This window comes from Thermobia domestica, chromosome 17 (genome assembly GCF_964235325.1).
Source record: "Thermobia domestica chromosome 17, izTheDome1.hap1.1, whole genome shotgun sequence".
Classification (NCBI taxonomy): Eukaryota; Metazoa; Arthropoda; class Insecta; order Zygentoma; family Lepismatidae; genus Thermobia; species Thermobia domestica.
The window spans coordinates 138,621,584-138,644,035 of NC_137470.1; the positions used below are offsets into that span (position 1 = coordinate 138,621,584).

At 34.2% G+C, this 22,452-nt stretch overlaps 1 protein-coding gene across 1 annotated transcript in view; it reads left to right on the forward strand.

Annotated features, from left to right (window-relative positions):
• The window catches only part of LOC145674370 (copine-8-like), an 87,880-nt gene extending 69,394 nt beyond the window's left edge, over positions 1-18,486 (forward strand). The window contains exon 6 of the mRNA XM_081744337.1: positions 1,075-18,486. Within this exon, the coding sequence (XP_081600463.1) occupies positions 1,075-1,410 (336 nt within the window). The 3' untranslated portion in view covers positions 1,411-18,486. The remainder of the gene's footprint in view (positions 1-1,074) is intronic.
• Positions 18,487-22,452: the final 3,966 nt, after the last annotated feature.

The following is a 22,452-nucleotide window of genomic DNA, read 5'->3' on the forward strand; positions in this document are numbered from 1 at the left end:
AAATACATGTTTTACAATCCTAAGGTACTCACGCAACAAATTTTATAGAGGGAGTTTGGCTACGAGCGTATAATTTGAAGTACTCACCAACTACCTCTATAAAAATTGTAGCGGAAGTACCGCAGGATTCTGAAACATGTATTTTGGAGCTTTACCTTTAAAGTTCATTTTTTCATGTTTTCGGCAGCGTATAACTCCAAAAGGAAGAATTTGTGCACTAGGTTGGCCTATACTTTTTGTCTTATCTTGGTGCCAGGAATCACCTCCCAAACATTGTCGATGTTGCTTTGAGGGGCCGCGGTGCCTCAGTGGTAGAGCGTTCATCTCTGGTGCTAGGGGTCCCGGGTTCGATCCCAGCCCCCGCCAAGTGAACTTTGTGGTGGACAAACACCGTGTGCGTGGGTTTTCTCGGGGCTCTCCCGTTTCCTCCCACTTTCTTCATTCAACCATTTCATTCATTACTCATCATCACCGTCTCCTTTAGCCTAACCGGCATAACCTTGGGACGTAAAACTCAAAGATTTCATTTCATTTCATTTTTCAATGTTGCTTTGAAACACCTTATATATATATATATATATATATATATATATATATATATATATATAATAAGAACAGTTATAAAATTTTAAAGTGAAACAGTAAATTATAACAATACCTTATTGTTACATATTTAAAGAAATAGAATTATATAAAAGCAACAATTAAAATTGTATATCAATAATTTAATATTATGATGTTTGTATTACCTACATTAATATGAACATATATATGCCAATTAATGTCTGACGAAGACGTTACATTATTAAAACGGTACGTTATTGAAACTGTTATGACTTATTTTAATTTGTTAAAGAAGTATATACTCTGGTCAGAAAAATATTAATTAAGAAGAACCCTATTGGTAATTTATATCCTTACATGTTTAATTGCTATTTATTCCGACCTGTTTCAGTACTTTTCTAGTAGCATCCTTAATGATATATTAATACATTGTACTTTCGGTCTTATAATAATTTGTATCTTACACGTTGAATAAAGTTGCTATTAATACTGCGCTTATTCTTTTGCCAGGCAATCGTCGCAGCATCTGTTTTGCCTTTGTCGATTATTATAGTTGGAATTGGAAATGCAGATTTCGAAGCCATGGAGCAGTTGGATGCAGATACTGTTCCCTTACGCTCAGGTGGTATTCAGGCAGCTCGAGATATAGTACAATTCGTACCATTCCGGAAATTTCAGTATGGGGGTGATCCGCAGACTGCAAGATTAAGGTTAGCTAGAGAAGTATTGGCAGAAATTCCGGATCAATTTATTGGTTTCATGAAGGCGAATCGAATTAAACCAAATCCCCCAAGGCAGGAGATAACAAATCTTCCGCCGGAACCGGAATTACTGCAGTTGTCGTAATTGCTTTTGCGTCATGAGTTGGGCTTTTGTGTGTGTGAATATTGTAAAATTGTATGTATGTGTGATTTCATTTAACTATATGATGATTAAACGTGAGAAAGTGTACGAGGGTAATCCATGAAGTTCGTACCTTCGGACACAAAGCAGAGAGACACAGTGAAAGTTCGCACATGTTGTATAGTTCACATAAGTCTTCACTTCGACGTTGGTGGTAAGTTTTTCCCCTCACTAGTAGTCACCAGAAGATTCCCCCCCCCCTCCAGCAGGTATTTCATTCGGTGAGAGAAAAAAATTAAGAGCCTTGTCTGAAGAATATGATGAATGATCCAGTATTTCGTATCATAGGCTACAACAAGGTTCCCACAGTTTTATGGGTGGAGTGTGCAGGTGCGTTGTCGTAACAGGTACGAACATTTCTTGACAGAGTACCCTTCTTAACATTATTCACGACTGCGTGCACGAAACTTATGCACAGAAAACTTAAATCGTAGATGAGATTGTATAGCGTGAGAGAGCACGTTCAAACATTGATAACAACTGTAATGAAAGGTACGAACTTCATGAACAACCGTCGTAAACGAACATTGAAAGTGTTGTATTCTGTTAATGCATTTTATACTCCAGAAATGTGAACATATGTTTATCTACATTCTTGATTAATTCATTTATAAAGTGCCTTCAAGAAATTAGTTTCCATAACTAGATATTTTACGTGGTGCAAATAGCCAGGTTACAAAAGGAAAGATACTGATAGATATTTATCTTCTAATTTAGAAATTATTTATATAAGAAAATCACACACCATATGAAAAGTAAAATTCACGCCTTATGTTTGTACCTAGGACAGTCTCTTGCAAAGGTGCGTACTTTCTATCACGTTTTTCTCTATGATTTCTAAATAAATTAACTGTTTTTTTTCCTTCTTTTTATTTTATTCTTTGTAGACCACAGAAAATTAAATCAATTCGTTCCGAAGTTAAAACTGAAGAACATGTGAAAAGAAAGTATGCTTTTTTGCTAAGAACTGCACAATGTCTTTCCGAAGAAAATGTTATTTCTATCTTTTTTAAATCAGATAATGCACAGCACGTGCAGTGTTAAGTAAAAGATAGTAGTAGATACGTTTAAGCACCAACTGTCCTATTTGTGTTCATTTGAAGGTCTATGTGAACCTATTGTTCACGTAAATTCGTTTTTGTGTGCTACAGTCGATTTATATTAATCTTATGAGGAACTTGTACTAGTAGTACTAGTAGTATTAATTACTGATGGGTCAATGCCACAATTTTTTGGTAATCAAGCCAATATATATCAGAACTTTGATTGTACTTTCTTTTTTTTTAACATTCTTGCAGCATCCTTTTGGCAGTCTATAGTATTTAGTGAGTTGTCTCTATCGTAACGGGAATAAATTGCCTTGTTGCCGACATTCCAATTCTCACGCATCAATCGATTTTTTTGCAGCTACTTTCAATACAGGGCAAGGATAGCAGCTATTTGAATACATAAAAATATAAATAAAACACATTATACGTAAAGTTCTTTTGACTTTTCATTCTTATAGAGAATTATTTAAATCTTGCACGGTTGCTCAATGTTGGAGCTCTTATTACTGGTGCATGGGATCCTTGGTTCGACCTCTGGCTAAGTAAGTTTGGTGGACAATATCGTGGTAGTGGGTTTTCTCGGGCCACTCCTGTTTCCTCCCACATTCTAATTCTACCAATTTTTCCATCATCATGTACTTGCTTTAATCATCATCTCTCTTAGCTTAAAGGCACACCCTGTTTCGTTAAACTGAAATCTTTCATTTAATCGATTTTTGCATCTGCTTATGATACAGTGCAAGGATAGCAGCTATTTGAATAAATAAATAAATAAATAAAAGCATTATACACATTATACATAAAATTCTTTCGACTTTTCATTCTCATAAAGAATTTTTTTTTTAAATATTGCATTGAGAGCACGGTGGCTCAGTGATAGAGCGTGTACCTCTGGTGCATGGGTCCCTAGTTCAATCCCTGGCCAAGTAAGTTTGTGGTGGACAATATCGTGATAGTGGGCTTTCTCGGGATACTCCCGTTTCCTTCCACATTCTCATTTCACAGATTCTCCCAACATCTTTCAGTTGCGTTAATCATCTGTGTCCCTTAGCTTAAAGGATATAATCGTAGGACGTTAAACTGAAAGATTTCATTTTCTTTAAAATATTGCATTGATTCCGTACATTTCCACTATGAATGAGTATTGCTTAGTTCTATATGGATCGCTTACATGTAACTCCAAAATTCATTTGTTTTTCAGGAGAACTTTGAAGTTCAGTATCTTATGAAATATTGTTATTTATTTTATGGTTGCAACCAAAAATATAACTTTGAAGTTTATTTTCTAATGCTGATAGTGAGTAACATTCTCTTCGTGCAGTTTACATGAAATTTTGAAGTTCAAAGTTCTCTCCTTGGATAATTTCCATTTTGGAATTATAGTGCTGGGCATCCAAGCGGTTCATATTTATCTATACAGATTTCGCATTCTAATTCATTCACATGCCCCCAGCCGTCTGCAGGAGAACTCCAAGTGGGATTGATGTGTACTTTGTTGGTGATCGTACCTTCTACATTCTTAACATGCATGTTACTTATGTAATATATGTATGTATTTTTATATATCATTCAGAGAGAGCTGTAGTGGGTGCTCTGAACTTCATTCCGCTCTTTACACTTCAGTAGAAAGTCATGGAAAGAAATCTATTGATACATATTGTAGAAATTAAGCGTAGAATATATATATATTAAAAATATCGTGTGAACTGTTCAAAAAGCATAGAAAAACAGTCATTAGTTCGAGCAACAACTCTGCATCCATCCTCAAGACAAGTTAGGCAGAAAACACATGTAAGATCATATTCTAGGTTTATATATATATATACCTAAGTAGAGTACTGTAGGGAGCAGCTTTGTTTTAAAGTTTGTACATTTTGTTAACAACTTTTTCTCGGTATCTCCTTATATAACTTTTAATGTGATTGTACCTTCGCTCTTGGCCTTCTTGTCATCGAGATGGGTTATAGAGATATGTTTTCCGAAAGATGTAGACGTGTTGTTTTGAAATCCTGGCAAGGTAAGGTTTTTAATTTATGTCAGATACTTAAATCATGAGAATTTTTAATGATTTAGAATTAGAATGTTTGGTAATGTTGAACGTTTACATTCGTAAAGTGTCGAATATCGAAAAGTTGTGGTATTGATACAACTTTTTTTTCTCCCTAATGTACCTGATCAAACTATATATTGTTTTTAGCATAGCAATTAGAGCTAATTAGCAGATGAAATACAATTTGTAAAATAGTGAATATGGCGTATTTGGGATAAAATATTAGAGCAGAGAATTGACGCCAGCAGCTTGCAAGAATATGTAAAGATTCATGAATTTAATCGGAGAAGGTTGATATACGTAGTCAGCGATTGTGTTAAGTACAATTGTAAATAATCCAAGGTATAATGATCTGAGATATTTATCTTCGCTGCAGTTGAAGGTAATGGTAATTTTTCAAACAAAAGACTAAACATATATTTCCAACTATTTCGGAAAATCAAAAATGATTTCCTTCGACGCTTAATGTTCCTAATGTATTTATCCTTTACTATTGTAGTTTACGTAGAGAAACGCAACAATCTGTTTGCTTTTACATTGTTGTAACTAATTATCAGAAAGTAATCTAAGCCGAGATTCCTTATGGTGCTGATAGGTATGTATTGACATTGAAAGTGGGAAAAAAAAAAAGCGGAAAGGAGTTACTGTCATATTTATTTATTTATTTACGAACATAATTCCAGATACACCTGAATGCCAGTTTATACTGGAAATTCTAACAAATCTATGGAATAATAGGATAATGCAGTAATGATAATAGTAATAAAACAATATCGACATTTAAAGCAATAGGAAGAAAGATGACGGTTTTAAGGGTTGAGGGGCAGTTTCTATATTTTTTTGCCTAATCAGAGTGGACGCTTGCTATTTGCAATTGCATCGCGGAAAACGGCTTACCCATTTGAAATGAATTTTAGAACATAGTTTGTACCTACCTCAACAGTATTTTTTTTTATCATGTCGCATTGATTAACGGACGTATCCTAAGGGGCGGGGTAGGGGAATTCAAAACTTATAGCAAAAATATCTTACAGGTTTTTATAATTACACTTTCCTTGAAATGCACATCCTAAAGAGGAAAAGGGGTTCAAACATTTTCCATAAACTTATTCTTCCCCTGCAAAGAACAAACATTTCAGCTAGATTCCTTATAAAGCTTTAGGAACACAAGCGTGCCTGTTACCTAATATTTAGATTTTTTATTATTGGTCCATTTTTCAACTTGGCTGCTCGTATATGAACATTATACAGTTGCTCTATGTGTGTCAAGAATATTCGATTTAGTTATTTGTACAAGGTGTGATCAAAAAATTCGGTAATAAGTTTACATGGAATTTGATTTAATCTCCTTTTAAATACTGTACTTGGCTAGCAATGTACTTATCCCAACGTTGAATCGATGACTGGCAGCATTTCTGGAAGGCTTCTTCCGTTGAGTTGCTGTGTCCTGTCCCTTTCATTGTCAGGAATGGTGTCAAAATGTCTTCCTTTAAGCATGGCTTTAATGTTTGGAAAGAGCCAGAAGTCACGTGGTACTGAATCTGCTGAGTAACGCGGATGTGGACAGACAGGAACACTTTTTTCTGGCCAAAAACTCGCGGATCAAAAGTGAGGTGCGTTTTCGTGGGAAAGGAGGAAGCCATTTGGCCATTTAATTGGCAGTTAACATGCTTTTCACGACTCATACGAGATGTTTAGTTCTTGGGAAAACTCTCGAATAGTCATTCGCCTGTTTGAACAAATCATTGTGCCACGTTTTGCATGTTTTCATCTGTTTTTGACGTCGTAGGATATCTCCATGATTGCTCGTTTCAAACTGACACCTTGTCGCTTTTGAATCGCTCATACCACGGGTAAACTGCCTTCAATGCCACTGCTTCATCGCCGTATACTGATTTTGACATTTCGTGAGCTTCTTTGGCACATTTTTGCAGCTTAGAATAAAACTTAATGTTGGCGCGCGGCAGACTCTTAGCACGTCCTCACTATTTTGCCTCAGGAAGCCAACTAACATGTCACAACTCGCTCAAACTCGACAATGACTGTACCAAAGGTTTGGGCTATCGGACTTACTAGTTGAAACAACATCGATAGATGGCACTGTGCAACCACATTCACCGTAATTTTTGATCATACCTTGTAGTCTTCTTAGAAAATTGTATAAGTAGTCCAGAGCGTTGTTAACCTGCAAAATAAAAAAAAAAAAAAAAAAAATAGCTTGTATTGACTCTGTTGCATATAGCGTTATTTTCATCGAGCACCTTTTACAATCGCAGTAGTTTTAATTACTAGTGATCAAATCAATTTAGAGAAAATGTTCCTAACAATTACTGTATAGTTTATTCCAATCAAATTCTTCTGGAATTCCTAGAGAAAGCCAAGAATCTTAATGATAGTAGCTCCTTTCTTGCACTATATTGTTTCCTTACCAGAAAACGTGCAAAATACGTGATTAATGACGTATTAAATTTTGCCAGTCAAAGGGGTGCGATCGTACAGAATATTCAAAGCAAAATTTGTACTATTTTTGTTTTTCTTAAAATGTGAAGCAAAAGTCTGTATTAAAATTTGAAGGACATAAATCATAAAATTTAGAAAATACTATAAAATCGATTGATGATGGTTGTGTACAGTCAGTGACAAAAGTTCCTTCCGTTTGGTAAAATTTATTTTGGGAATAACGGTCGTATGGCGGGAACATAAAGAAAATTACATTCTTTTTAATTTACTGAAAACTGTACTCAAATTGTCCTTTCATTCTGAAGTTATTTACGAAACCAAATTCATCAAACGGAAACAAATTTCGTCGCAGACTGCACAATCCGAAAAAAAAAAAGTACTACATTGTATGTACAGTTTTTAAATGAAATATACCATTTTCTTTTGTCGATAACTTCACATCGTCTTTACAGCTGAGAATATCACAATTTTCATAGAATGTCATAAAATGATCAGACCATATTGCTCAGCTATAAATCACGTATACAAAATTCCTACCAATTTATTTTACAGTACGTCCGTCGCTGACGTCCAGATTTTAATTTTTCATTTTGTTTCGCAACTTTTCTTTCCTTATATAGAAAAACAAAAGTAACACGAATTTGGTTTGAGTGCTTGAAATGTAAAACATACCTCTGCTGTGGTAAGATATTTAATATATATATATATATCTAATTTCTTCCTTTTGAACGTGTCCAAACAATATACCTTTGTGATATTTCTGATACTTCATATTAATATCGGAATATAGATGTATAGATGGATATATATGATAAATACGAATTAATAGTTTATAATTTTACAGATGTTGGTGTTAGAAAATATATATATGCTAGTTAATAAATAGATGTTTATCTTTAATATATAGAAGTTTATATGTTTTCATGTATTTCATGTTATTACAGCTTTTCCAGCAATGTTCAATAATGGTCTTTGTATCTCTATTATCATGCCTAGCTTAAGTATCAGTGCTGGTAACTGTGTTTACAGTTGCACGAATGAACAACAGTTAAGACTTTTGAAGTTACTACAGTGTTTTATCCCTGTGTATTAACTGTAATCAGTATGACAATCTGAATAATCTGCGTGAGTTCGGCGTTTTCTTGGTGTTTTTTTTTTTTTTTTTTTTTAATCTATAAGTACGAAAGTTTTTTACTGAATGACCCACACTTACTAGGGATGACTCTAAAATTGAACCTTGAATCTGGGGATAACCTAGGTATTTCCTGAAAGGGTTTGTTGAGGAAGTTCCAAAACATGTTTCAATTCCTTGCCCGGAAGTGACCCCACCCTCCAGGGTTGGAAAAATATAGAACAACTTGACTTATATATCCTATATATCAAAGTACTCCGCATGACTAGTAGATTAAGAATATAATATGCACTACCCAATTATATCCTATATCAGGGTAATAACCCCCTCCCCCAAAAAAATTGATTATTTCACTATAAATGTTCTATATTAGTGAACCTCATCATCTTGCCAGGATCGTGACGTCTGAGTTACATGACTCTCACACATAGCCAAAAACTAAAGCCAAGCTCTGGCAAACAACATCCAGCCGGAGCCGCCTTCCCTCTCATTACCCGGGTCTGGTCATGGCTAGAGGGATTAAACCCTGAAAGGTGTCCAATCGGGTTTATATATCTACAAAGAAAGAGCTGTTCGGATCGAGTATATAAGCTCAAATTATCATCACGACTAGTTTTCCTAATTAGTAACTCAAAATCTGTTGAACGTCTTTGTACCATGTGACCTATCTAACAAATCGTCTAGATGGGCAGTTGTTATAATGAACGTACTGGTCGGGCAGTTGAATATGTAGTGAACGTACTTGTCCGACAACGTATATAGGTGAAATCGTGGAAAATATAGAAATTGAAATACGTACACCGAATGTGTCACATCTAGCCATAGCAATGAGTCACATTAGTAGTGATACCAAATGACTTACTGTTTACTGGATATTATGGACATGCTTTTCTCAACTTTATAGGTCCACTACTGTAAGATATTTATAGCGAAATTATCATTTTTTTTGTTTTATTCATTATTATAGGATATAATTGAGTAGTTCGTATTATATTCTTAGTCTACTAGTCATGGAGATCACTTTGATATGTAGGACATGCAAGTCAATTTGGTCTATATATTTGAAACTTTGAAGGGGTGGGGTCACTTCCGGACAAGAAATTAAAACTTGTTTTGGAACTTACTTGACAAATCCTTTCAGGAAATATATAGGTTATCCCCAAATTCAAGGTTAAACTTTGAAGTCATCCCTAGTTAGGTAAATAAAACTGAGAATAAAGCACTATAGATGTGTCTGATGAAGCTGAAATAGCACCACAGTTTTGTAATGCAGTTAGTGATTCGCATTTCTTTGTTTGCAACATTATTTATCTGACAAGGAACGGACATGAACCTGTCATCCGGACATCCGAATCAAACCTAGCCCCTTCAATAAACATTACAAAAGTATGTTCTTGCACAAAACATTAGGTGCCATGGACAAAGAAGTAAGTCCCTGGGGCCCATTAACCCTGTTAGTATAAAGAAAATCGTAGACTCGCAGTGAAATAGCTATTGCATTAACACTGTTCATTGGAAAGTTAAGGTTTGTAGTTCATTCTCTTCAGCATGAAACAAGTTTTCCAGAGGTGCTATGCTATGTATTGGCACCCATAAAGTACCTGAACAGGGAAAATTGGGAGAATGTCGGGAAAATTCCCTCCAGAAATCCCTCCCATCAAATTTGGACCCCTCTGGAGTGACCCCGAGTAAAAGCACATAATCCAAATATATCTCGAAAAATACTTTAAGGGTTAGGAAATGGGTGTATCAAGTTTTGTATTGATAGACGGAATAAATATGAGGGAAAAGTTTGTATAACAATAAACAACTTCCCCCCATACCTATTCTGTCTAGCAATACAAAACTTGGTATACACATTTCTTATTCCCTATAGTATTTTTTCGAAATACATTTGGACTGTGTGCTTTTACCCGGGGCCATTCCAGAAGAGTCCAAATTTGATGGGAGGGATTTTTCCCGACATTCTCCCAATTTTCCCTGTTCAGGTACTTTATAGGCGCCAATACATGCACCTCTGGAAAGCTTGTTTCATGCTGAAGAGAATGAACTATAAACCATGACTTTCCAATGAACAGGGTTGATATAATAGCTAATTCACTGCGAGTCTACGATTTTCTTTATATTAACAGAGGGTTAATGGGCCCCAGGGACTTACCCCGTAGTCCATGGCACTAATTGTGCATGAACATATCTTTGTAATGTTTATCGAATGGACTAGGTTTGATTCGGATGTCCGGATGACAGGTTCCTATCTGTTCCTTGTGAGTAAGAAGTCACACGAAGCTAAAATATGAATTTAAATTGTTCAACACTTACATTGGAAACATCTGTAGCATTTCGGAATGTTCTCTGTGGTAGTTCAGTAGCACAGCGCTCATCTTTAGAACGCGGCATCGCGAGTTCGGTCGTAGGTTGTGTTATGTTGCCAAATGCCTGAATTTTCTCGGAATATCTTCATATGCTCCATGTCATCAGTTCGCAACTTATCCAGCCACATTTTTCATCATCTTTATTTGCCGAGAGTTAAATTTTAAATTTCAAACATCGGTCGTAATGAGAAACAGTTTCAACTGAATTACGAGAATACAAAACTAAGATTAAATTCGCGGCTATGCGCTTCAGAAGAGTCGATTTGCTGCTGAGCTATTGCAGCCTTAGGTGACAATTTTAGCTCATAATATTTTAAAAGAACTACGTATGGTGAGGTATAAGCTAAGTGGATAACATTTTCCATTGAATATTCTGAAAAATATAAACAAATATTAGGTAGAAATCGTGAATATTTTACAATAGGTTTTACTAACTTGTGCAGATTTTACAATAGATTTTAAATATCTCGTGGAGATTTTAAAATAGATTTTAAATACCTCGTGGAGATTTTAAAATAGATTTTAATAACTCGTGCAGATTTTACAACAGGTTTTAATAACTCGTATAGATTTTAATAACTATTCATAATAACTAAAGAAAATGAATCATAAAAGGTAAAATAATGTTATTAAGTCTATCAAATAATTTGTTTCTTAAAACTTTACACATTAAAACATTCAATTGTCCGTTTCCTAAGCATAAAAAATCTGATTTTTATAAGTATGTGCAGCTTGAGATGTTAACAAATTGGTAATATTAGTGTACAATATGTATCATATTGATTGCGATATATATACTGTATATATTTTATGTAGCTCATAAGAATATCTTATGTTAGTGTCGCACAGTTAAAGTTGTTAGTGGTTTCCTTTCTATTACTGTTAATTGCAAGAAGACCGGGAATTTTTGCGCACTTGTAAATATTTCACGTCACAAATATCAAATACTATTAATAGTATAAATAATATTATGTTCCGTGATAAAGGTGTGCCGTAACGTCGTGCATATGTGAATAAGAAAATAATTCTTTATCTGCCGTCTGTTTACTAAGAAAACACTAAAATATTTACACACTGTGTAAGTTGCTAAAAATCAATGCGACAGAATTCGCAGCCTTTTGTTTCTTATCGTAAATAATAATAATAATAATAATAATAATAATAATAATAATAATAATAATAAAAAGTTCAGGAATCTAGGTCCACAAACGCTTCACGTAGGTTCGAGAAATGAAGTAAAATTTGCGTTACCATCTTCTTTTTTTGTACTTTTTAGCTGTTCCGTATTTTCATTCAATATTTTCATCTTGGTTTTACTTCCATTTTTTTTTAAAATTAATATTGTAATTTGCAAACGCATATGACTCGTATGTTATTATCTTGAGTGGCTTTTGTGTTAAATTTATACGCTGTGATTTACTATTCCATTATATCGCGGTCTAAAACATGAAGCGAACATTATTTTATAGGTTTTGAAACGAAGAGTTAGAAAGAAGACTTGTCATTTTCCTTCGTTAGTTTAACGTCCTACGATTATTCACGGAGGCTAAGGGACACTGCATTGAGATGAAATAATAATAGTGGAATGACGAAAGTGAGAGAAAACGGAAGAATCCTTTAAAAAACATGCACATGGGGTTTATCTACCACAAAACCTATTTAGCGGGGTCTGGAATCAAGCCAGAGACCCCACGCAACAAAAGTGAGCGCTCTGGCACTGAGCCACAATGAAGAATGAAAAATACATCATAAAACAATAGACTGAAAAAGTCATCATCAAAAGCCAGACAGGAAGAAAAGTAAAGTTATTTTGAGTAATGGTGCCTCTTACGTGCCCTATTCAAATCAATAGCAAATCTTCTATTTTATGATTTAAATACAAAATAAGGAATTTCTTTTTGATAGATCACAACGAGAAAACTTCGGACTAGAAATACAGTACATTGTTTCTATAAAAAAAAACTTCAGTAGAGAAAGGGGACAACAGACTGTGACAGTACGACTAAAGTTACGTTAAGAGTCTTATTTATTATTTGAATAAGTTCCACGTTGTGAGGAACTTCGGCTTGTTCATTTGCTGAAATATGAGCTTTGAAGGCGGAATTTGAGCTGTAGCTATTAACAAACTAACATTCAACTTTCTGTAAGTGAAATATTTCGTTCTGTAATGTACGAGGTGTGATTGGAAAGTTGCAAGACAGGTAGCGCCACTGCTCAAGAAAAGTGTTGCTTTTTTTTTCTTTCTTTCAAAATGAACGAATCCCTTAACATTGCCTTCCAGGCTATTGGAAACACCCTTGTCCTAGTGTGCTATCATTGTACCAATATTGCGGAAAAAATAGGGGTAAGAAGATCATTATCGAGTAGAAAATCACAGCTTTATCAATCTTTATTAGTCACACAAAAATATGCACAAATATTTAAATATTACAATGTTTTAATCATCGTGATACCATAATATCTGCTTAGTTTTGTGCAACATATTGTGGACATATTATTTTTCAGTTTTTAGCTTTTTATATATTGTCTGTGATAATTCATTGATTTATTGTATATATAACATATTAGGTTGTTGCGAACGAAATATCTGCTTTAACGTTGGTGGGAAACTTACCCCAGCATTACGACACAGGGATTGACTAAGATGACGTATCTAACGTCACAAACTGTTCACGTCCAGAAAACAGGCTGGAGCAGCCAGATACTCAGAAGGTAGTGTGACGTTGAACAGGGTCGTATGAAAGTATACCATATAAAACATAATTACGCGTATGTTTTCTTTTCGAATTCAAACTGGAACATTTTGCACAGCCAGAAAAAAAAAAAATAAAATAAAACAGTGCATTTGGGCCAGCAATGACGAATGAACGCACCATTTACCATTGGTTTATGAAATTTCGTTCCGGTCACAGCATTGAAAACTGAGTCCAATGAGCACCGACGAGCTTCTGGAATACCGTGGAAACCAACTGTTGGAGAAGTAGATGAGTTAGGCTTACATCATACTACTATTGTTCGGCGATTTTCATATTACGGCCGCGTCGTATGCCAAATCTTCTTGGTTTCTCCCCAACTTCCAGCATTACATTATACATAAATAAATAAATAAATCTGTATATCAGTAGATTCAAAGAAGTGTAGGCCATAACTTTTATAGGAAGGGTTTTCAGATAATATGACTTGTAAAAATGATATAGCGTAAAAATTGAAAGTTTTTAAAGTAATAAACCTGCTGTTTTTTTTTTTTTTTTTTTTTTTTACATATTTTCATAAATTAAAAAAAGTATTAGGCGTAACGTAAATATGAAGATAACCAATATTGTACCCCATTAATAACGAACAAAAAGAGTTGAACTTTATCCGATCGTTAATAACAGATATAATGGCTGTTTCGTAAATTTTGGCATTTTAAAGCTTTTATTAGGGCTGCGGGAAAAGTTCCAGGGAATTTTTTGGGAACTTTTGTAAAAATTGCTCCTCATGTAGCGATTTATCAAGGGGTAAAATTCAGCTTTAACTTAATTGTTTCCGAAGTTTGATGTTCTGAGGTCTTTATTGATTGGACTGTATCATCAATTGCAGTATCTCGATTATTTCTTGGGAGAAAAAACCTTCCCTGGTGGTCGGACGGTGAAACGTATGGTAGAGGAATCCTTTGTATTACAAATAGCAGGCTTCTTTTGCTGTTATCATTGGCTGAACAATGGCAAAAGTATGTAGTTGGAGACGGCGAATATCTTAATTTCTCGTTTTTTTCTTTTCTTTCTGTAGTTTGGAAATAACGCACTTGAGGCGGACACTTCATTCGCACCAAGCTAATAATTACTGTTAAGTTTGATATATTAAAAAAAAATGTTTATAATGAAATTTCAGTCATGCAAATATTATTATTTTGTGCTTTTCGTGTTTTTTGGTGATTAGATGTTTCAAGCTTGGGTAAGGTTGGATTTTAGCTCAGCTCCAACTATTGTTTCTCTTATTCATTGAAATTTAATATGTTGACTGTTGTTCCAAAGCCCATTCCGACTAACTGGAACTATATACAGGATGGATACTGTAGCTCCTTTGCAACACTGAATAACAAATGTGCTGTTGTAAGTTTTCCCTTAACATGTAGATTTGAAATATGTAATAATCTGATTTTATGCCATTTGAAAAAAAAAAAGAAAAAATAAAGTAGAACTTTATATTGAGTTGGTAATACTGTTAATCTCGTTGTATAGCAGAATATGTCGAATAATGTCGCCTTGCCGATATTTGCTCGATACAAAATTTCAGCATTTTTTTCTGCCTATTTAGAAGTTACAAGGGCGTGTCAAGATATATGGTCTACTGTATATATACCTTGTCAATATAATCATGACCAATATCTATAGCTTGAACTCGTATTTTTCGTTATTATTGTCTAAATTTGTTTCACATTAGAATGCATTTAGATGAGGTATAAGAGAAGTCAAATTTAAAAAATGACATGTATTTAATTACCTAAAACAGCTATCGACAGATATATTGGTAGAATAGTGGTTCCTAACTTTTTTTTTTTTTTTTTTTTTTTTAAGTCTGGGGATTGTAATATTCACGTTATTATTCTACGATATTTTCGAAGGAAAACTTAAAATATTTTCTTTTTGAATGAGCAGCTAGATTTTACATCACATGAAAGACTTGATTTAGTGTCGCGGTGGCTCAGTGGTAGATTTTCACCTCTGGTGCGTGGGGTCTGGTTCGATCCCAGCACGCGCTAAGTGGACTTTGTGGTGGACAAACACCATGTGCGTGGGTTTTCTCGGGTTCTCCCACTTTCTTCATTCCACCATTTCATTCATTTCTCATCATCACCGTCTCCTTTAGCCTAGACCGCATAAACGTGGGACGTAAAACTCAGATTTCTTTTCGTTTCGTTTTTTGATTTAGTATCTACGCTTCAAGCTGCCTTATTATTATTAAATTTTACAGAAGAAACACTGCTGATTTCTGTTACATTGTAAGTGTCCAGCTACAAAGAAAATGTTTTGAGTCTATGACTTCACATTAGGAAAAGCCGGGAATAGTAACTTGTTTTTTATTAAAATACTAAATATTCTAGACACTTATTTTCGTAGTATATCGTAAATAATGTATGACCAAAAGAAAACAGTTTGAAATATTTAACTTTATTTTATCAGCGATGCATGGATTTTGATTGTTATTTTAAAACGAAATTAAGTAAATGATAGCAGCCCAATCAATCATTATCGTGAACACAGCTGCCTGTGCGGACCGCAGGTTGGGAATCACTATGTTACGAATTTAGATTACTCATGGAAAACAAATATTAAAACACCGTCGTTTCACCAAGAGTACCTGAGTTTCTTATGTACCTATAACTTAACGGTAGCTACTGGAAATATGTTAAATGGAAAAGTTGTTGTTTTGATTTGGATAGATATAGTATATGAATAAAAATTTAATTAGTATGAATTTATATAGAATATGTTTTCTCAAATTTTCTAAATGTTCACTGCGAATTGTATAAATGATAAACTGTTGGTCAATTCATTCCTATTTCTGAAAATAATTTCTATATGAACTGCAAAACTCTTTTGTTCAATGGTATTTTTCAATGTTTTATATTGTGACACGCCGGGTGATGTGAACAGTTCCAAGTGGTAGTTTATTTTTTAAATGTTAACGGAACACTCATCAGGTTAACACTAGAAGTCTGCTTTGGGGTCTTTTTTGACCCCAACATAATATATTTTACGATATTTCTTACACTTTTACTTGTATTAAATATTGATAATTATATGGGTTATGCACATGTATGCCTTACTATTATTGAAAATGTTTTAACTCGAAATCAGTCAAATAAATAAATAACTAAACGTAATTGCTACTAAGATAAGTGTGGGGTCAAATTTTATCCCATGTGCACTTAATGTTACAATATTCAATGCGGACTTCTAGTGTATTAACCACGACTTGCTTAGATGTGTTGTCATCATGGTCGGCAATTTTGATTTTGATTATCATTATTTGAATGAAATGATCAAATTCACAACAGCAATTTGGAATAGAAAGGTCTGCCAACTGCAATGGTAAAGTTATTTTTACTTATTTTAAATAACTAGATACATGTTTATCGTATTTTGCTTATATTAGTAAAACAATAGCTTTTACCTTGCATTAGAAAATACGTTCACTTCATATTCGTGCGTTGAGTTTAACATCCCTTTCATCAGCGAGGCTATATGAGAAGGGACATACTGATTAACGTGGAATCCGAACCACATGAGCTTCCGCCGGGAATCGAACCAAGGTCTCAATTCATGCATCACACTAATCTCCTTTCTATTAATATATATATCTATACATAGATAAATAGACAGACATAGGGTGAATCTGAAAAATTGCACAAATTCCGGGAGGTGATTGGGGATATCAAAAGAAGACAAAAAGTTCTCTTGCATGTTGTCGAATTCCGCGTCGTGTACGAGTGACAGGGGTGCCAACTTGGAATCTCGTGACATCAAACTAGTTAAATGTGATTATAAACATCAGCAAAATCGTACATTAGGCAGTTGCGCAGACAGAGATAGTTGTGTGCACAACTTTCAAACAAACCAACTTGTGCTAAGTGGCCACTAAAAAGTATGAATACTATCTAACCGAGTCGGGGCTGGACAAAGCTAGGGAGCTAAGCGTTAGTGAGGAGTCGCATCCGAAGGGAGCAGGCACGTCAGCGACGGTGGGAATATGCGTAAATGAGGGTAGTGAAAACGAATGGGTTTTGGCAATGATATGAGTTTTAATAGTACTTGTTATGGTTTCATACTAGTAGCGCTCCACTTGTAAACATAAAGTGCAGCTTCTATACACTGCAGAAATACACCGGCGGAAAATAGTATCTTATATAGTCATCTTTCATATGCACTCACTTATTTTATCTGTCACAAAGCACTTGTAATGATTTTACACTAGTAACCCTTGTAAACATAAAATACAGGTGCATTACTTTGTATTTAATTGTCGCTTACAGAAGAAATTTGTTTTTTCTAAATATGTCTTTTCATGCAAAGTATTGAATTTTACCTGTAAATCTTCCAAAATGTGGTGCGCCAAAAGTAAATCACCACCTATTTTGTATTTGCATATATGTGCTCTGCTGGAATTATTGGTAGATACATTTTTGGTTACTTATTTAAAACCGTATAGAGAAACTAATGTTAATTTTTCCAATATTACACATGGAAACATAGTTAATAAGTTACTGTCTACGCAAGGAAAGATGACTTCTGACAGTTGGGTTGAGCACGTGGAATATTGGCGGCTCTGTTGCCAGAGGCTTTGCAACAGAGACAGCAGCTCTGGCGACAAACTTGAGACGTTTAACAAGTCGTCTCAACTACCGGCAACAGCGCGGTCAGTGACCTTCGTTGCCTAGCAACAGCGTGAAAGAATATTGCTCTGATTGGCGAAGAATCATCCCTCTCGTTTCGTTTACAACATGTGCAGCTATGTGTCAGAAGCCACCTTTCAGTAACTCGATAATTCCAGCACTTTCGATCTCGATAAGCCATTATCGAATAGTTATGAAATGAAACCTAATGAAGTATGTAACATTGTGACGTTAATATTTTCTCTGACTGATGCCTATCTGTAGAGAACCGAAACTTCGATAGTTTATTTTGTCATTTCTTAAATGTACATTATTGAAGATAACTACAACATTTGTCTCCATAATATATTTTGTACGCTTTTGTAATTTCCTCTGCTATAGGCGATAATTCGGGTTTTCTTGGTTGAAATTAAACATATATACGTTTATGTGTATGTAAAATTTCTATCAATTATTTGTAATTTAACTGCCAATGAGAATAAATCTCTTGTAAAGAATTAGGTAACTTTCTCTTTGGTTCCCTGAAAACTGTGTGCGCACTGTATATATATATATATATATATATATATATTTTGTCATTCAAGATCCTTGCAAATTTGCTCACTTAGGATCAAATGTAGTATTTTGTTGGTATTATGTTTGCATGCTTATGACGATGAATGCATCCATGCAGTAACAGACAGATGGATTTCCAGTCTATTCTCTGCGTGTTTATCAATCATAAAATGGAAACTGCTTCAAAAATTAGACATAGGATAAAATTTGTAGCTCAGGTAGATGATTATTTATTCTGCTCATTTTGTTGCATGTTAGGTCATTTTATGTGGCTAATATTCCGAATTTTACTTCTAATTAATATAGCTTTAATGTAAACGAAAAAGGTAAAGAACACAATTGTATAGCAGTAGACATTACATAAAGGTATTAAAAAGTTGTGTTGGTTTAGAATTTTCAATTAGCGTGCACAATGATACTATCATTTTGTAAGCTTCTCTTTTTCACTTTGTATAAATATATACAAATAGGTGTTAGACTTCGTGAAGGTTTTATGCGCTCTTCTGATCGTAATATACTTATGTTCCCACAGTACAAATATTCGGTGATAATTAGCAGTACTTGAACGGAGGGTATGATTTTCAGAAGTACTGCAAATGTGCCATAATATAAAAAAGAAACAAATCGACGTACGATATTAGCATAATTTAAATATTTTCAATTAAGAAGATTAGTGTAAAACTAAACTAAGTATGTAAAAATTAGATTAAGTTTTAGAATACGAACTATACTGTGTCATATAGTGAAATACAAGTAACATTAAGTGGAATACTTGCTTGTATTTAGCTTAGGGCAATGACCACTATTAAACTCATAATTGGAGATCTATAGCTGATTTGTAATGTGCTGTGTAAAGAACTCAGAATATTATATAATATCTTAAGATTCTCTTTTTCATTTTTATATGTATTTATATGCACTTTACTACTTTTACCTGTAGCAGATATATTTTATACTCTTTTTAATATTTTCTTGTCTTCAAGTGAATAAACTTTTTTCTCGCTTAATGTGTGTATGCGTCTTTTTCTTTTAAGTGGATGTAGTTCCTTCTCAGCTAGTATTGATGGATTTATATGGAAATATTAATATACGCGAGTCAGTTTTGAATCCTCAAGGGAAGAAATAAGGGTAATGTATCTCCATAAAATGCTATGTATAATGGTTATTCTCGGGATGTTATTGAGGCACAAATTCATGAAATATGGATAATATCGTTTTCAGAAATTTTACAGAAAGTAGTGGAAGTTCACAAAACTCATTCTAATCAGTAAAGAAGGATTTCTTTTTTCGAGTTGCAAAGTGAATAATTCCATATGACAGTTGTTAACGACATTCCGATTTATAAATTGTGCACACTCCTCCAAACCTTAATTGCGCGCGTGATTTTTTTAAAAGTTCCTTAAAATAGGCAGTGTGGGAACAACACATTGGAAGAGGAATTAATAGGAAAATAAGACTTCCGAATACAGCTCACAGTTCGTTGTTTGAGATAGCTCCTCTTTCGTTACTTAATTCAATGTTGCTTTCAGAACAAAATAGTATCCTGACAAATAAGAAAGAAAAAAAACATAGAAAAGCAAGGAGGGTTGTTAAGAGAAAAAATGAAATGAAATTTTTTAAGTTTTGCGTCCCACGATTATACCGCCTAGGCTAAGGGAGACGGTGATGATGAGAAATTAAGGAAATGGTGTAACGAAGAAAGTGGAAGGAGACGGGAGAACCCCATGGAAAACCCACGCACACGGTGTTTGTCCAGCACAAAGCCCAGTTGGCACGAGCTGGGATCGAAGCAGGGACCCATGCACCAGAGGTGAACGCTCTACCACTGAGCCACCGCAGCCCCAGTAATAGGAAAAGATAACTAGATTTCCGAACATAGGTCACAGTTCGTTGTTTGAAATACTCAGTGTTGCTTTCAGAACGAAATAGTGTCATGGCAAGTGCAGAAAACTTTTGGTGCAGTTGAAGAAAATCTACATGTTTTTCGATAAAATAAAACCATAGAAAAGCAAAGGAGGTTGTTCAAAAGTTCGTTAGCTATCAATACGTAGCTCTCCTCGCTTGTGTATTGTAGTAGCTAGCATGTGCGCCCTTGATGTACATGGTGCCGGGTTCTATTCCCGGTGCGAGAGCGTATGTGGAATTTAACTGTCCTAGATATTTCTATATCCGTGTCCCTCTCATCTTAAGTAGAAAATGGTGAAGGAGTAAAATAAGGAAAAAATAGGCAAATCAAGTAACTTAATGTTCGATTAATCAATTTTAAAAAGTAGCACTCAATAAATAAGAGGAATAACCAGCAGTGATCCGGTTTTTGTGGTCGAAAGGTGTATCAGCAACCATGACAACCTTCCAGACAATGTGCCACTTCATCAATAGTCACTCGTCTAACAAAACTATGTCACGTGCAAACTCAATGTTGTCATCATTTGTGGCTTCCTCGTGCGTAACACATCTGCGATCATTTTTGAATTTTTCAATCCATTCGTAGACCGTCCGTTGCGGCAAGACACTGTTCCCATATTGTGCTAAATGTCTTTGATGGATTGTGGCCCCTGATACACCTTCCGACCACAAAAACCGGATCAATGCTCTTTGTTCCTCTTTGGTGCAAACTTCTAATGGAGCGTCCATGATCTCTCTGCAACAAACGGAAGATAAATGAAGGAAACAGGATCAAATTTTCATAGAATGACCACAATAGCATAACAATAAAATAAACAAGAACAGAAGTCCGTATGAACAATGTAAAAAAAGAGAGATGTCAATTACTCTTTATTTTTATTGTATTTACTTACGACTTTTATTGTATTAGGAAAAACCAGTCAGTTATTCTGATTTTTTTGAAATTAAGATCAAGCAATTATCCATCTGTGTGTGTAATTATTAGTATAGTAAAAATTGTAAAAATAAATGAAAAGTTACTTACCTTTCAAAGCATGCTTTTGATTAGCGGTAATGTGATTGTCTCGCACGAAAGTAGTCTCAAGCTCAAGTAAAATTTCAAATAAACATTAGTAAAACATTCTTTTTAATTGACAAGTTTCAAATCCTTGCTGCCATATTAGTTCCCTCATCGAAGAAAGAATATCAGAAAACAGCTCAGTTGATTTATAATCTGCAAATTTCTCTTAAGTTGGGATGTGCTTACTGCCTTAGCATCGATTTGTGATACTTATCTAGGTAAAGTCGCTGTATGTACAGTCAGAAACAATATTAAGTATAGGTTGGAGCATCATTTCTTATACCTCCAACCTATACTTAATATTGTTTCTGACTGTACGTTGTATATTTTTTTTTCTTTCTTTTCCTTGCAGCAATAAAGCATACTTTTAAAAGTTTACAAACAGTTGTATATAGATTATTTTGAGTATAGCAACATGGCAGATATTTGTAAAGCTTGCATAAGCCTTGAAGACAAGGAAATGAAAAGGCAACAAATTTCACAAAGAATCGTTTATTCAAAATATATTCCCGAATGCAATATCGAAGCATTCTGCAGAAAGAATATACAGTATATAGTTTTAAATGTACACAAGAAAAACATTTGAGCAATTGTAGAAATATAACCGAATTTTAGGATTTTTTTTTTCTTTTGCACAGCATTTTACATTGTTTTACTTGTTACAAAGGAGGGAGGCAACTTTTTTACATTACACTATGATGTTACAAGCTACATTTTAGTTCACCGGAACTTTAATCCATATATATTTAAAAATACATTTTGATATTTACGATTCATTTTCCAATATTATGCTAAGTTTAAAAAGGTGTACTTTTTCCTAGATTCAAAAGGGATCGCTATACTCTTCTTAAAAAATCATTAATCTGTCAGCACTCTACAAAACAACCAATGCACAATTATTTTTATAATTGTTATCATATTCGTGAGAAATATGAAATTTAAATTATATTTTAGTTACTTCAATTTTACAAAGATGTCTACCCAACATTTTAACGATTAGGCAGTGAAGATTTCTCTAAACTTC